This window comes from Palaemon carinicauda, chromosome 35 (assembly GCF_036898095.1).
Source record: "Palaemon carinicauda isolate YSFRI2023 chromosome 35, ASM3689809v2, whole genome shotgun sequence".
Taxonomy (NCBI): Eukaryota; Metazoa; Arthropoda; class Malacostraca; order Decapoda; family Palaemonidae; genus Palaemon; species Palaemon carinicauda.
In genome coordinates, this window is record NC_090759.1 from 36950499 (window position 1) to 36966378 (window position 15880).

Genomic DNA, 15880 nt, shown 5'->3' on the forward strand with positions numbered 1-15880 from the left:
GAGTTTTTGCAATAATTCAGGGACGAAGCTTAGTGAGACCTCCCTCCAAGCCCTTGAATGGGTGATGTCAAATGAAGGCCCATGCAGTTCACTTAATTGTTAGACTGATGCCAAGGTGAGAAGGAACGCTGTCTTCAAGGTAAGGATCCTATCATACACACAGCTCACAGGCTCGTAGGGTGCCCTGTTCAAGGAACCTAGAACTTTAACCACATTCCAGGACAAAGGCTGACTTCGACTCGAGGGCAGGACTTCTCAAAGCTCCGTCTACCCTGTAAAGTCTAAAGACTAAGCTTAAAGCTGAGCAATAGCCTTCTACCATAGATATGGAGTAGATTTTCTCCCATGAAGGTGAAAAGGAAGTCCGCAATTATCGGAATAAAAGAATCAAGGAGAGATATCCCTTGAATGACACCAACCACAGAAAACAGCCCACTTTACCTGGTAGACTGTAATCAAGGATTTTCAGAGGTATCCAGACATCTGTTGGGCAGTCTCTAGAGAAAAACCTTTCTTAGAGAGGAGATGATGGATAACCTCCAAGCATGAAGACATAGGGAATCCACAGCACAGTGGAAAATCCTGACCTGGGATTGAAGCAGATGATATGGAATGTGTAGGAGTTCTCTCATCTCTACAAGAAGAGGAAGTAGATCCGCATACTACTCTCGATATGCCCACAACGGGGCTATCAATGTTACGACCAGGTATAGAATAAATTGTACCCTTATTCTGTTGAGAACCTTTCTTAGCAGGCTGAATGACAGAAAAGTATTGGCGCCGAGGCCATCCCAATGGTGCTAGAATGTATTCTCGAACGCTCCTGCAGGATCTGGTACCAGTGAGTAGTAGACTTTGCATTAAGATAAGCAGCAAACAGGTCTACAGTCAGGGAACTCCACAAAGCTATTAATTTTGTTGCTGTCTGAGGACTCGAAGACCATTCACCACCTATGATCTGAGTTCTCCTGCTCAAATGATCTGCTACAAAGATCTTTCTCCCTGAGATGACTTGGGCTGAAAAAGAGATCGAACTGGCTTCTGTCCACTACAGGATCCTTACTGCTAACTGACTTAGGTAGGGCGAAATCATCTCCCCATTTCCAGATGTAGGACATTACAGTGTCATTGTCACTCATCAATACCACCAAGTAATCTTGGAGAAATAAACAAAAGTGACAAATTCGGAGATAATTTGTATTTTTCCCTAACTAATACATACCTGGAGTTATCTATGTGGGCACAATCATATTTCACAGATTTCAACTGGTAAACACACACTCTTTAAGGAGAAAAATTATTATTGAGGCAGCAAGCGAGAGTGTTTACTGCTTGTAGCTGATGTCAAAAGTGTTAGTCTTGCCAACTGACATGTGGGCTGGACTTTACTGCACCAGCTGTCAGTAATTATAACTACTGTACTGTACATAATTAAAGAATCAATGGCCGTTCTACCTAGACAAATAGTTTATATTCCCAAAGACACTTTTTTCAGGCATAGCTAACTTGAACTTAGGATATTTTTTTTTCATTACATTACTATACAGTATATCAATTCATTAAACATAAATTGTGTAAAAAATCAGACAGTCTCCTCAAACACAAGTTTGTTGTTCAATCTTACATTACAATTGGCTTTAACAGCAACATCACACCCATTAAAATTTAGTCATGTACCAAGTAGTATTTAAGTTAACACCTACCTTTACCATTCCTGTACAATTCTAACAACTGCAGAACAACATCAGAACAGTTTCGATATTCAATTTCTACAGCTTTAATGGTCATCTGAAGAAGTTGGAAAAATTCATCGCCACTCAGTTCTACTTCTTGTGACTTTAACTTCTCGATACCAGTTTTTATATCGGCAATATTTAAAGGCCCCAACCTATCTTTTTTCATCTGCAGCATCGATAATGTTTGACAAACTTCCGAGTTGCCTTCCAAAGTTTCATTTGCGTGAGATCCCAAAGTTTCATTTGGTACAGCAGTATAAACATGTCTTCGTAAATCATTGCTCCTGAAAAATAAAAGCTATGTTATCATCTCTTCTGAATTTTAGTAAATATTTCACAATTAATTTACTATCAAAAGATTAAAACATGCACTTAAAATTAATAAAAATCAAGGTTCAATCTCTGTCATCTTATTCATTTTCAGGTAAATTATACAAACATCCTTTGTTTCAATGCATATAGCACTGTATAAACCTTTTGTCCTGATTGAAAACTTACTTTTGAGAAATACATTGTCTGTTTTTTCTTCAATTGTACAAAAAATTGGCTTATTGAAAAAGTGTTTTTAAGATTTTTGGTTCTCAATCTATTCTGAAGAAATGTTTTAATTCATTCATTCTACCTTGTTTCCAGTATTTTCATACTTCCTGGTCTTCAGCTACTGACTCTCATCTTAATTCATTGGGCAAAAACTTCCAAAGTACTAACATTCTATTCCTAATCTGGGTATTAATCTCTGGCACTGTCGTTAAGTTAGTTCTTCATGCACGTTGTGTAAGAGTTTTCGTAATTCTGACCATCCTTTGCATTGAGATCTTCCAAGACATTACCATCCTCTACATAGTAATAGGTGTGCAGTTATTTCTAATAGTCTTGCCTTCTTTATCTAAGCCTCACCACTACACAGTTATTCAAACTGTGACCAGATTGTGAAATGATCTTCCTAATCAAGCAATTGATTCAGTGGAACTTCAGAAGTTCATACTTGCAACAAATACTTTGATTTTGAACATGCTGACATAAGTCTGACTTCATAGTTTATATGTGACAGATCTACTTCAACGAAGTCTTATGTGGGTGATTTGTTTCTATAAAATGTTTCAAGTATTCCTACATTTTTAACATTTCCCTTATTTTACTCAAAACGAGAGGTCTGTCACTCTCTCCCTCCTCCATCTCCTCAGATACTCTCTCCTCCACTACCTCTTGTTGCTGCTCTTTATGTAACTCACTATATTCCTCAAGCAGATCGCTAATGTCGTCCCTGTCCACCTCCAACTCCATTGTCTTGCCCAAGGATACTATTTCATCCTCAAATCCTCCTGAAAGGGTTTGAATACCTTAAATTTGTGTTCTGTATAATATTCAAGCCACAGTTTCCTCCCTGCAGAATTGAGGGTTCTCTTGGTGACCCGTTCCCAGTCTTTATCGATCATTTTGAGGCAACAGACAATGTAGAAATGTTATTTCTAAAACTCTCGGAGGGTGAGAAATGTTTCTTCTATGTCCTCAAAACATCACTAGAACATTGCTTTCATGTACAGTTTTTTAAATATGACATGAATTGCCAATCAATGGTTTGAGAGTTTTTTTGATCAAGAACTTGGTCTTTTTATATTTCATTTGAACCTGTCCATAAGGTTGTCTTCAAAGTCTGGGTAAAGGGCAGGAGCATTGACCATACGCAACAAGGTTTGGAGTGGGATGATGATGTTCATAATGTACTACTTAACCTCATGACCAAAAAACCTCATAGACCAATTCCACAAAGAAAATACTGGTCACTAGAGCCTTGTTATTTCACCTCGAAATGACATTAAGTTGCTTCTTCTGCACCTTGTACTTTTAAAGACTTGTGGATTCCCCAAGTGATACACCTGGAGAGGTTTGATTTTGCAATCCTTACTGGCATTATATTCATGGGCTTATAATCGGAATTGCTTTCGCATTGCAAAAATGTAAGTCTTCCAGGGCATCTTCCATAACAGACTGACTTGCTGCGGCTTGTAAGACTCGGAATCTACAAACCTTTTAGATTTAGACACTAATGCCTCTGCTGCCATGACATTGGAGACCGCAGCCTCGCCATGTCATACAACACTAGCATGCCTGTTCTTCTCTGCAAGTTTTAAAATCAGCCATAGCTCGCTTTGAAAGTTTCATTTTCTTGGCCTGCTGAAGTACCTGGCTCATTTTTCATACGGTTAGCAAACAATAACTTTGCTATTTCAAAAATATCTTTCTCAGTTATCGTATCTCCTGCTAACTGCTTCTAATTGACCCTTATGAGAAGCAAGTTCTCGACTTTATCTAGAACATGTGGCCGTTGTTTCGTCAATGTAAGCACCCGTTTCACAGCTTCAATTACTTGAATTTCTTCCTCTTTTTTGAGAATCATACAAATTTTTGACATTTTACAATTGTACATTTTTGCCAGGTCTGCCACATGCACACCTTGATCACACTTCTCGACAATTTCTTTTTTCAACTCTCACGATATCAACTCCTTCGTTCCTTCTTTTTTGATTATCTTGGGGGCCCTTGTCAAGATACTGTATTGAACTTGACGTGAAGAATATAAAATAAAATTCTATAAAGAACATCTGACCACAACTTTACAAAGAAACACTGCCAAAGACACTTGCACGATATCATTAGGTGATGACGGTACGATTACTGCTGAGAGAGGAAAAGTATTAAGGTCTGAGCACAGAAAGGCGGTTGCAAGCATGGGAGAAACAAAATTGTAAAAAATCTTGTGAATCCTGCGTGAGTTGTGTACAGGTACTGTGTGATTGTTTTCTGTGCATCACATGCTAGTCTTGTTAGTACTTTTCTACAAAAAAAAATTAAATACGGAGGGATATTTTTGCTAACAGAACAATACAATGCTCCTATACCAATGTGACCTTTAATGCTATTATTCTGATTTAGTACCTGTACTCATAAACCTAGGAGTTACAACATTACATAAAATGACATAACATATACTGTATTATTGAAGCAACATAGCATCTGTAGGAAGTTGGTTTAAAGTTAAAATGTTCCTTATAATTTTCCTAACCTAACCAAACTTGTCCAAACCTATCCTATCCAAAACCAAAACATTTGTATTACGTTAGGTCACAGTTAATCAACTAAATAAAAATATCCTAGCTTAACTTTTCTCACCTTTACCTCACCTAACTTACCATAAATAACCCTAAACTATCCTACCATATCAACCCTACTATTACATAGACTATATGATGTACCCACCCTGCTACAAAGTACTCAAAGCAACACCTAGCTTTGGTAGCATATCTGCATCGAAGTTATGTAAACCGTACAAGAGAAGCTAGGCATATCTGTCTACATAAGAAATATTGGTTACATAATATACGGCTACTGGGGGGGGGGAGATAAGCTCCCAGGTCAGGATAGGTCCCATTTCCATGGGTATAGTTAGGTTAGGTTAGCTAGGATGCATCCCAGTTAAGAGAGGACTGCAGCATGCAGAGCATCACTCTTGTTTTATTTTACATTAACACAATTTTCTCAAAACAATTTTAATCAGCATATTTCAATACATCAGTACTTTCGTTTAAACCAATAGCTATGAATCGCTGGACAATAATTAGTGCCAAAATACTATCTCAAGGGGTTAACGCGCATAGCGAAACATGGTCCGTTTGCCAGAACATAGGGGCATTAAGGTAATGTTTAATCATGAGCGAAGCGAGCATACGGCACAGCAAAAACCATTAAATCATTGACAATCAATTATGGAGGTATTTGTACAGTAGTACGATGAATACTGCACGAACAACTCTATAGAAAATGGGATGAAAAGTCAAATTTTATATGCGTCCATAAGTCATAGCAAACAAAAAACAGCATTTTGATTGGGATTGATGGTTCTCTTGTAGTTTATTACAAGGTAATGTAACCTAGGTAAAAAAAACTACTTTAGCCTACTCCATAGAAAAAGGTCCGTTCTCTTCAAAAATGACACTCGTTCCTATCGAAAATGAATAGTTTCAGAAATATATATATGTTAGCGTAATTTGCAAATGTTAGGGAAGCAAGCCAGAGACAGAACAAGAACCATTATATTTAGTGATGCTAATGTTAGCATGCGCAGCTCAACATTACCGCTTGCCAGTACATACGAGCTTGATGGTTTGCTTTCTGGTAAGCGAATCAAACCCATAGTGGAACAAGAGCCATTATATACGAACATTTTAACAGAAAATATAAGTTTTTCAATAGTAAATAACATGACTTGACCGGTTTTCACCTTCATTTCAACCGCAACAACAACAACTACTTCAGCTACTTGAAGTTAGTCGAACTGGTTATTCTGTTTGTTTGCGGTTTTCTACAGAAAACATATATTTTCTGTTTGAAATGATACCCTGTAGACTAGAAAAACTTTACGGGATTAATTACTATTAGTCGGTAGTTGACCAACCATAAGTTAAAAATCATGGCTTTCCACCAGAAATCATTATCAAACACGTTCAAAACACCTACAATTACACTTATACTCAGTTTTTAAAAGCCGTAAAAGATATTGTTTAAAGAGCCTTTGTATATCAACGGCCAGTTCCTACCGCGTGGATTAAAAATGGACATCAAATATCATAAACTTTCCCCCCTAACTTAACCTACGAGCCTCATCCTTACTTACTGACCTAACTGGGTCTACGACGCCCCCTTACACTGCCATATTCTAAGTTGGCCGTAATGATACATACAGGTGGCCGTTATCATACATACAAGACTTATTTTAATATAACCCACAACTCTTCTGTAATTTCATGGATAATGTTATAATTTTCCTACCTTCCCATTTAGTTTATTCCCCATCGGATATTAGGTTTATAGGACTCACCAATACGAAGGTCTGTGTCTTACAAGAAGACACACATTCCTGGGGTCCTTAAAAATCCATAATTACAACACATACTTGTTTTTGAAAGCCGTAATAGGTACTGTTTTAATATAAAAATCTACCCATAACTCTTCTGAACCTATATGTATACTGCTAAAATTTTCCATTTAGTTTATTCCCCTTAGGATAATAGGTTTAAGGGTTCTACGGGACTCACCAATACGAAGGCCTGTGTCCTACAAGATGACAAACACATTCCTGGGGTCCTCGACTGGACAGGGCAGGAGGGACGTATTTCCTGGCAACTCTCAAAGTTCGCAGAGCAAATTTATAAAGTTGAATTCGGCTGGCCATCTATAAAATGAAGATATGGTTTACGAAACTAACAAATTGCACAGATATTGGGTTACGAAGTCGGTGAATATGCGGCAGAACACTGTGTTATTTAAGCGACCTTACACTTTGATGAAGTACTTCCAAAAGTACTCCGACAGTCAACATGCCGTAACCAATATCCATTTGAATAAAACATCAAAGATACAATTATCATAATAAAATTTATCTTAAGTCTATCCAAATATTTTCTATGAATACAGTGTGTTTAACACAGAAAATTTGGGTGAAAATAAGCTAGAATAGGTGTAGTCCTAAATATTAAAAATCAAGCATATAGTTTTACTACCCATAATATAAACAAATCTTCTTCTTCTTCCAATATCCATTTTAATAAAACATCAAAGATACAATTACTATAATGAAATTTATTTTACGTCTATCCAAATATTTTTCAAACAATACAATGGCTTCAGCACTGAAAATTTATGTAAAAATAAGCTAGAATAGGCGTAGTCCTAAGTATTAAAAATCAAGCATATAGTTTTACTACCCATAATATAAACAAATCATCATCTTCCACTGATTGTAAATTAGTACTCTAGGGACCTAGTTAATAAAAGAATAACTATAAAACCAGATCGCAATGAAAATTAATTATAAAACCTTATGAGTGGTCTCTCTCTCTCTCTCTCTCTCTCTCTCTCTCTCTCTCTCTCTCTCTCTCTCTCTCCTCTCTCTCTCTCTCTCTCTCTCTCCTCTCTCTCTCTCTCAAAAATGAGTTGCGTGGTGCTCTCTCTCTCTCTCTCTCTCTCTCTCTCTCTCTCTCTCTCTCTCTCTCTCTCTCTCTCTCTCTCTCTCTCTCTCCTCTCTCTCTCTCTCTCTCTCTCTCTCTCAATTGTAGGGTTTTTATATATAGAAGAACATGTATTGAAAATAAAATTACACCACAACAAAAGATTTACGCTCATGTAGTTCTGCAAATATCGGAAATATGCGAATTATCAGAGTTACTACCTCTATTAGTATATGTAAGCCTTTGGTTTAATAAAAGATTCCTTTTCTTCATATATTCACTACATCGTTTTTTCGACAAAACTGTCTTTATCAAGTGATTATTCGTCAACTTAAGCTTACAATTCCTTTTATAAATGAGCTTCTACAAATATCATAATTAATTATATTGAAATCATATTCTGAAGAGATTAATAATTCTGAAAATAAAGATGAGAAGGCGAAAATTTTCAAATTTCAGAGATTCTTAGATTATGAAGAGGATAAATCATCATCATATATTTTATATATATATATATATATATATATATATATATATATATATATATATATATGCGCATACTCAGAAGCACTCTCGGATCTGCACCAATTAATATTAACTCCTTTAGTTTCCCGGTCTGAATTCTTAAAAATTTCTATTAGCACAATGTGAATAGATTAGGAGATATATGATCTCCCTGTCTAACTCTTTTCTCAATTGCTATTTTCTCACTATCTTTGTGTAGTTTCGTGATAGCTGTACTTCTAAACAGATATCTTAAAAAGTTATAGCATGAGATTCATCTATTCTTTTTTCTCTTAATTGCTTTCATTAAAACATTAAAATCACAACAACTCTAGCGTTTTTACATATTTAATTCTATTTTGGAGAAAAAAAAATCCATGCTGTAATATTTTTATGGAAGAAAGGGTATCCCGTATCAGATGGAAATATATTGGATAATGACCAAATCAAAGCCTATTTCACTGCAAGAAGAAGATACTGATATCTAAATGCTCTCCAAGAGATAAAAAGGAGCTCAATAGCACTGCCTTCACTCTCCTACACATAGAGTGTGGTTATTATAAAGTTACCCATATATTAAATGACAACAGAAAACTAGCCTCTTTCAAAGAAAACGTTCAAATCTATGGCTGACTCTTCTTTATAAAAGTGTTTCTACGGCACCATGTCAGAAATTGGATTATATACGTATGATAAACGCGTTACTTTGTCTTAGAATATAAATAAATCATTTTATGCAATAGATGCCTAAGAAGAGGAAATCAAACGAAGAACTATAGTGGTTGGCTTTGATAGATTAAGTCTACTTCATCGCAGCACGGGTAATATTCCTAATGTTTGATAAGGCTGAAATTGGATTTGTACTTTACTTTAAGAGCCGCTTTTCCTAACCTGTTCAGCAGGGGATCCCTAATCTCTTATAGGCTTAACGTGAACCCTTAGACTCTATTAAGCTAAAATAAATAAGAATTGAAGAATTGGGGAGACAATAGAAGGGAATTTATAGATTGTACTCTTGATACCGATATGTAATTTAGTTATAAAGGAATGTGCAGTATTATTAAATATTTGTGGTGAGGGCAAAGTGAAACGTTTTCTCAAGAGATATTTTAAATGACCTGACAAAAGGTAAAATACTTACATTAGTATTTTTTCCAAGTAATAAAAACTATTATTGATAAAAGTCAGAGGAATGTTACAATGTGAGAGATAAGAAAGACAGGTAAGAATAATTTTTCTAATAAAAATTTGACACATATTTGAGCTTGGTTTTAGTAATATTAATTGAAAGCTACTGGTTATGTATGGCATGTTAATTTGTCAAATATACTTGAGGTGATCCCGAAAGATGATTGGATATCAATAAAATTAATAAAAAATTGTTGACTATTTTGTTTTTCATCCTCTTGATTTTTTTTGTTTTTATAATTTATATATGAAAGGTTTAATTAAATGTTTGTAACTTTTTTTAGAGTTTTTTTTTTATTATTTTTTACTTTTCTTTTAGTTTATGTTTTCATTGTTTCCTTTCCTCACTTGGCTATTTTTCACTGTTAGAGCCTTTGGGCTCATAGCATCCTGTTTTTTCAACTAGGCTCATAGGTTAGCTTGTAATAATAATAATAATAATAATAATAATAATAATAATAATAATAATAACAGAGTGACATACGAAGTATTTACAAAATATGGCCTAAGATAAATCCGGATATTGTGTTGAGAATTTATTATTATTATTATTATTATTATTATTATTATTATTATTATTATTATTATTATTATTATTATTATTATTATTATTATTATTATTATTATTATTATTATTATTACTTGCTAAGCTACAACCCTAGTTGGAAAAGCAGGATGCTATAAGCCCAGGGGCTCCAACAGGGAAAATAGCAAGAACGAGGCTTTCAAAATTAAATTTACTGGCAAAACACACACTATGAACCGTGTAATTAAGTTATTAAATTAGTTAAATCAGTATATAAACCATGAATTAAAAATGAAATCTCATTAAGGGGAGTTATAAATGACAGGTTACACACTTATAACAAATCAACTACTCTAATGAGTTTAGCATTATCATTAATGGAAGTGAGACAATTAACACAAGTTGAAGGAATCAGATTTGATCTTATAAATGAATTGAAGAGAATCATGACGAATACTTAATTGATTTTACCAAGAATGTTTGATTTTCATTTGGTCATTAAAGCTGTAATCACTTATATAGCATTACTTTAACCATAAATCATTAGCATTATTAACTTTATTGTCTTCATAATATCTTTATCTTCGTAATACAGAACTTTAATCACAACGTATTATCATGACAATCATAACCCATCATGGTTATAAAGTAAGTTATAACCTCTATTACTATATAATTTTATAAAGAATTATAAATTATGTTATCAAGTAAATCATTAAGGTAAATTGCAGGTTTGTACGTAAAAGATAACCTCAACGAAGATCAACATAGAATGGTAAGATTATTATTAAATCCAAACAAAGCTCAGAGCAGAATGCCTCGAGTAATAAAGCTAGAAGAACATTAAATCCAAACAAAGCTCAGAACAGAATGCCTCGAGTAACAAAGCTAGAATAACATTAAATCCAAACAAAGCTCAGAACAGAATGCCTCGAGTAACAAAGCTAGAATAACATTAAATCTAAACAGAGCTCAGTGCAGAACGCCTCGAGTAACAAAGCTAGAAGAACATTAAATCTAAACAAAGCTCAGAGCAGAATGCCTCGAGTAACAAAGCTAGAATAACATTAAATCCAAACAAAGCTCAGAACAGAATGCCTCGAGTAACAAAGCTAGAATAACATTAAATCTAAACAGAGCTCAGTGCAGAACGCCTCGAGTAACAAAGCTAGAATAACATTAAATCCAAACAAAGCTCAGAACAGAATGCCTCGAGTAACAAAGCTAGAGGAACATTAAATCCAAACAAAGCTCAGAACAGAATGCCTCGAGTAACAAAGCTAGAATAACATTAAATCCAAACAAAGCTCAGAACAGAATGCCTCGAGTAACAAAGCTAGAATAACATTAAATCCAAACAAAGCTCAGAACAGAATGCCTCGAGTAACAAAGCTAGAAGAACATTAAATCCAAACAAAGCTCAGAACAGAATGCCTCGAGTAACAAAGCTAGAATAACATTAAATCCAAACAAAGCTCAGAACAGAATGCCTCGAGTAACAAAGCTAGAATAACATTAAATCCAAACAAAGCTCAGAACAGAATGCCTCGAGTAACAAAGCTAGAATAACATTAAATCCAAACAAAGCTCAGAACAGAATGCCTCGAGTAACAAAGCTAGAATAACATTAAATCTAAACAGAGCTCAGTGCAGAACGCCTCGAGTAACAAAGCTAGAATAACATTAAATCTAAACAAAGCTCAGTGCAGAACGCCTCGAGTAACAAAGCTAGAAGAACATTAATTCTAAACAAAGCTCAGTGCAGAATGCCTCAAGTAACAAAGCTAGAGGAACATTAAATCCAAACAAAGCTCAGAACAGAATGCCTCGAGTAACAAAGCTAGAATAACATTAAATCCAAACAAAGCTCAGAACAGAATGCCTCGAGTAACAAAGCTAGAATAACATTAAATCTAAACAGAGCTCAGTGCAGAACGCCTCGAGTAACAAAGCTAGAATAACATTAAATCCAAACAAAGCTCAGAACAGAATGCCTCGAGTAACAAAGCTAGAATAACATTAAATCTAAACAGAGCTCAGTGCAGAACGCCTCGAGTAACAAAGCTAGAAGAACATTAAATCTAAACAAAGCTCAGAACAGAATGCCTCGAGTAACAAAGCTAGAATAACATTAAATCTAAACAGAGCTCAGTGCAGAACGCCTCGAGTAACAAAGCTAGAAGAACATTAAATCCAAACAAAGCTCAGAACAGAATGCCTCGAGTAACAAAGCTAGAATAACATTAAATCTAAACAGAGCTCAGTGCAGAACGCCTCGAGTAACAAAGCTAGAATAACATTAAATCCAAACAAAGCTCAGAACAGAATGCCTCGAGTAACAAAGCTAGAATAACATTAAATCTAAACAGAGCTCAGTGCAGAACGCCTCGAGTAACAAAGCTAGAGGAACATTAAATATGAACAAAGGTCAGTGCAGAATGCCTCAAGTAACAAAGCTAGAAGAACATTAAATCTAAAAGCTCAGCGCAGAATGCCTCGAGTAACAAAGCTAGAAGAACATTAAATCCAAACAAAGCTCAGTGCAGAACGTCTCGAGTAACAAAGCTAGAAGAACATTAAATCCAAACAAAGCTCAGTGCAGAACGCCTCGAGTAACAAAGCTAGAAGAACATTAAATCCAAACAAAGTTCAGAGCAGAACGCCTCGAGTAACAAAGCTAGAAGAACATTAAATCCAAACAAAGTTCAGAGCAGAATGCCTCGAGTAACAAAGCTAGAAGAACATTAAATCCAAACAAAGGTCAGTGCAGAACGCCTCGAGTAACAAAGCTAGAAGAACATTAAATCCAAACAAAGTTCAGAGCAGAATGCCTCGAGTAACAAAGCTAGAAGAACATTAAATCCAAACAAAGGTCAGTGCAGAACGCCTCGAGTAAAAAAGCTAGAAGAACATTAAATCCAAACAAAGTTCAGAGCAGAACGCCTCGAGTAACAAAGCTAGAAGAACATTAAATCTAAACAAAGCTAAGTACAGAACGCCTCGAGTAACAAAGCTAGAAAAACATTAAATCTAAACAAAGCTAAGTACAGAACGCCTCGAGTAACAAAGCTAGAAGAACATTAATTCTAAACAAAGTTCAGAGCAGAATGCCTCGAGTAACAAAGCTAGAAGAACATTAAATCCAAACAAAGCTCAGTGCAGAACCCCTCGAGTAACAAAGCTAGAGTAACATTAAATCTGAACAAAGCTCAGAGCAGAATGCCTCCAGTAACAAAGCTAGAAGAACATTAAATCCAAACAAAGCTCAGTGCAGAACGTCTCGAGTAACAAAGCTAGAAGAACATTAATTCTAAACAAAGCTCAGTGCAGAATGCCTCAAGTAACAAAGCTAGAGGAACATTAAATATGAACAAAGGTCAGTGCAGAACGCCTCGAGTAACAAAGCTAGAAGAACATTAAATCTAAACAAAGCTCAGTGCAGAATGCCTCGAGTAACAAAGCTAGAAGAACATTAAATCTAAACAAAGCTCAGTGCAGAACGCCTCGAGTAACAAAGCTAGAAGAACATTAAATCTAAACAAAGCTCAGTGCAGAACGCCTCGAGTAACAAAGCTAGAAGAACATTAAATCTAAACAAAGCTCAGTGCAGAACGCCTCGAGTAACAAAGCTAGAAGAACATTAAATATGAACAAAGGTCAGTGCAGAACGCCTCGAGTAACAAAGCTAGAAAAACATTAAATCTAAACAAAGCTCAGTGCAGAACGCCTCGAGTAACAAAGCTAGAGGAACATTAAATATGAACAAAGGTCAGTGCAGAACGCCTCGAGTAACAAAGCTAGAAGAACATTAAATCTAAACAAAGCTCAGTGCAGAACGCCTCGAGTAACAAAGCTAGAAGAACATTAAATCTAAACAAAGCTCAGTGCAGAACGCCTCGAGTAACAAAGCTAGAAGAACATTAAATCTAAACAAAGCTCAGTGCAGAACGCCTCGAGTAACAAAGCTAGAAGAACATTAAATCTAAACAAAGCTCAGTGCAGAACGCCTCGAGTAACAAAGCTAGAAGAACATTAAATCTAAACAAAGCTCAGTGCAGAACGCCTCGAGTAACAAAGCTAGAAGAACATTAAATCTAAACAAAGCTCAGTGCAGAACGCCTCGAGTAACAAAGCTAGAAAAACATTAAATCTAAACAAAGCTCAGTGCAGAACGCCTCGAGTAACAAAGCTAGAGGAACATTAAATATGAACAAAGGTCAGTGCAGAACGCCTCGAGTAACAAAGCTAGAAGAACATTAAATCTAAACAAAGGTCAGTGCAGAACGCCTCGAGTAACAAAGCTAGAAGAACATTAAATCTAAACAAAGCTCAGTGCAGAACGCCTCGAGTAACAAAGCTAGAAGAACATTAAATCTAAACAAAGCTCAGTGCAGAACGCCTCGAGTAACAAAGCTAGAAGAACATTAAATCTAAACAAAGCTCAGTGCAGAACGCCTCAAGTAACAAAGCTAGAGGAACATTAAATATGAACAAAGGTCAGTGCAGAACGCCTCGAGTAACAAAGCTAGAAGAACATTAAATCTAAACAAAGCTCAGTGCAGAATGCCTCAAGTAACAAAGCTAGAGGAACATTAAATATGAACAAAGGTCAGTGCAGAACGCCTCGAGTAACAAAGCTAGAAGAACATTAAATCTAAACAAAGCTCAGTGCAGAACGCCTCAAGTAACAAAGCTAGAGGAACATTAAATATGAACAAAGGTCAGTGCAGAACGCCTCGAGTAACAAAGCTAGAAGAACATTAAATCTAAACAAAGCTCAGTGCAGAACGCCTCGAGTATCAACCGGATGCCAGTATGACAAGTAAATAGATTCTCAAAACATCACAGCTGGCAGGGACGGATTTAAGAAGCGTAGGTGTTTCTTCATTAGAAGAAGGGCGTAAGAGAGTCCAAAACTCTCATGTTTCTATCACGTGAATGGAGAATGACTCAACTGGTAACTGGCTTTAATAGTAACGTCTCTGGCTGGAGATCGCCAGACTGGGGTTCGAGTACCACTCAAATTCGTTTGTTCCTTTAGCGTCTGTACCCTAACCTTCCTTGTGAGCTAAGGATGGGGAGTTTGTGGGAGCCTATAGGTCTACCTGCGAAGTCGAGTCCTTAGCTACCATTACTTGATCCTCCCTGGTCCTAGCTTAGGGGGAGCTTATAGGTCTACCTGCTGAGTCATCAGCAGCCATTACTTGGCCCTTCACGGTCCTATCTTGGGTACAAAGGGGGTTTGGGCACTGATATGATATATGGTCAGTCTCGAGGGCTTTGTCCTGCTTGGTAAGGCAAGTCCCTGTCTCTTGCTTCGTACATTCATGAAGGGGATTTAAACCTAAACACTAGACTCGGCTGCCTCGGCCCTCAGCAGGCATTAGATCCCCCCCCCCCCCCCCCGTTTCCTTCCCTAGGCCAGGAACCCTCCTGCACCCCCACCTCCCCAACCCCCACCAAAAATAATGTCAACTTTTCTTTGATGTGCTACTTCATGCTATACAATTAAATGACACACGAAATTCAGCTTTAGGGCAATGGGCTGTCAACCGAATTATATTGTTTGTCAGTCAGTTGCAACTTGAATTCTTCAATTGCAGCGCTATGTTACCTTAAGGATACTACGAGAAAATTGCTTTATTTTCTTTGAAGTGACTTCCTTTTTTCCTTGTAAAAAAACTATACTAGTATATTGATATCCAGTTTTCTTCCATATGTATTCTGAGCAGTTATGCAAACTCCTTATACATAAATATAGAAAAATGTATATATATAAATATACATATATATATATATATATATATATATATATATATATATATATATATGTATATATATATATATATATATATGTATATATATATATATATATATATATAGATTATAATATATATATATATATATATATATATATATTA

The 15880-nt window shown here is 35.9% G+C and overlaps 1 protein-coding gene across 4 annotated transcripts in view; it reads right to left on the bottom strand.

Moving 5' to 3' along the window:
• Positions 1 to 15880, bottom strand: part of LOC137627692 (leucine-rich PPR motif-containing protein, mitochondrial-like) — a 180239-nt gene that overhangs the window by 148986 nt on the left and 15373 nt on the right. The window contains exons 2-3 of one of the 4 annotated variants that reach the window (XM_068358904.1): positions 6830 to 6966; positions 1704 to 2020 (exon numbers count right to left, since the gene is read on the bottom strand). In XM_068358904.1, coding sequence (XP_068215005.1) covers positions 1704 to 2020; positions 6830 to 6966 — 454 coding nt within the window. Of the gene's footprint in view, positions 1 to 1703; positions 2021 to 6612; positions 6633 to 6829; positions 7130 to 15880 lie in introns of those variants that run through there. The other 3 variants (XM_068358906.1, XM_068358905.1, XM_068358907.1) reach the window with 3 other exon arrangements.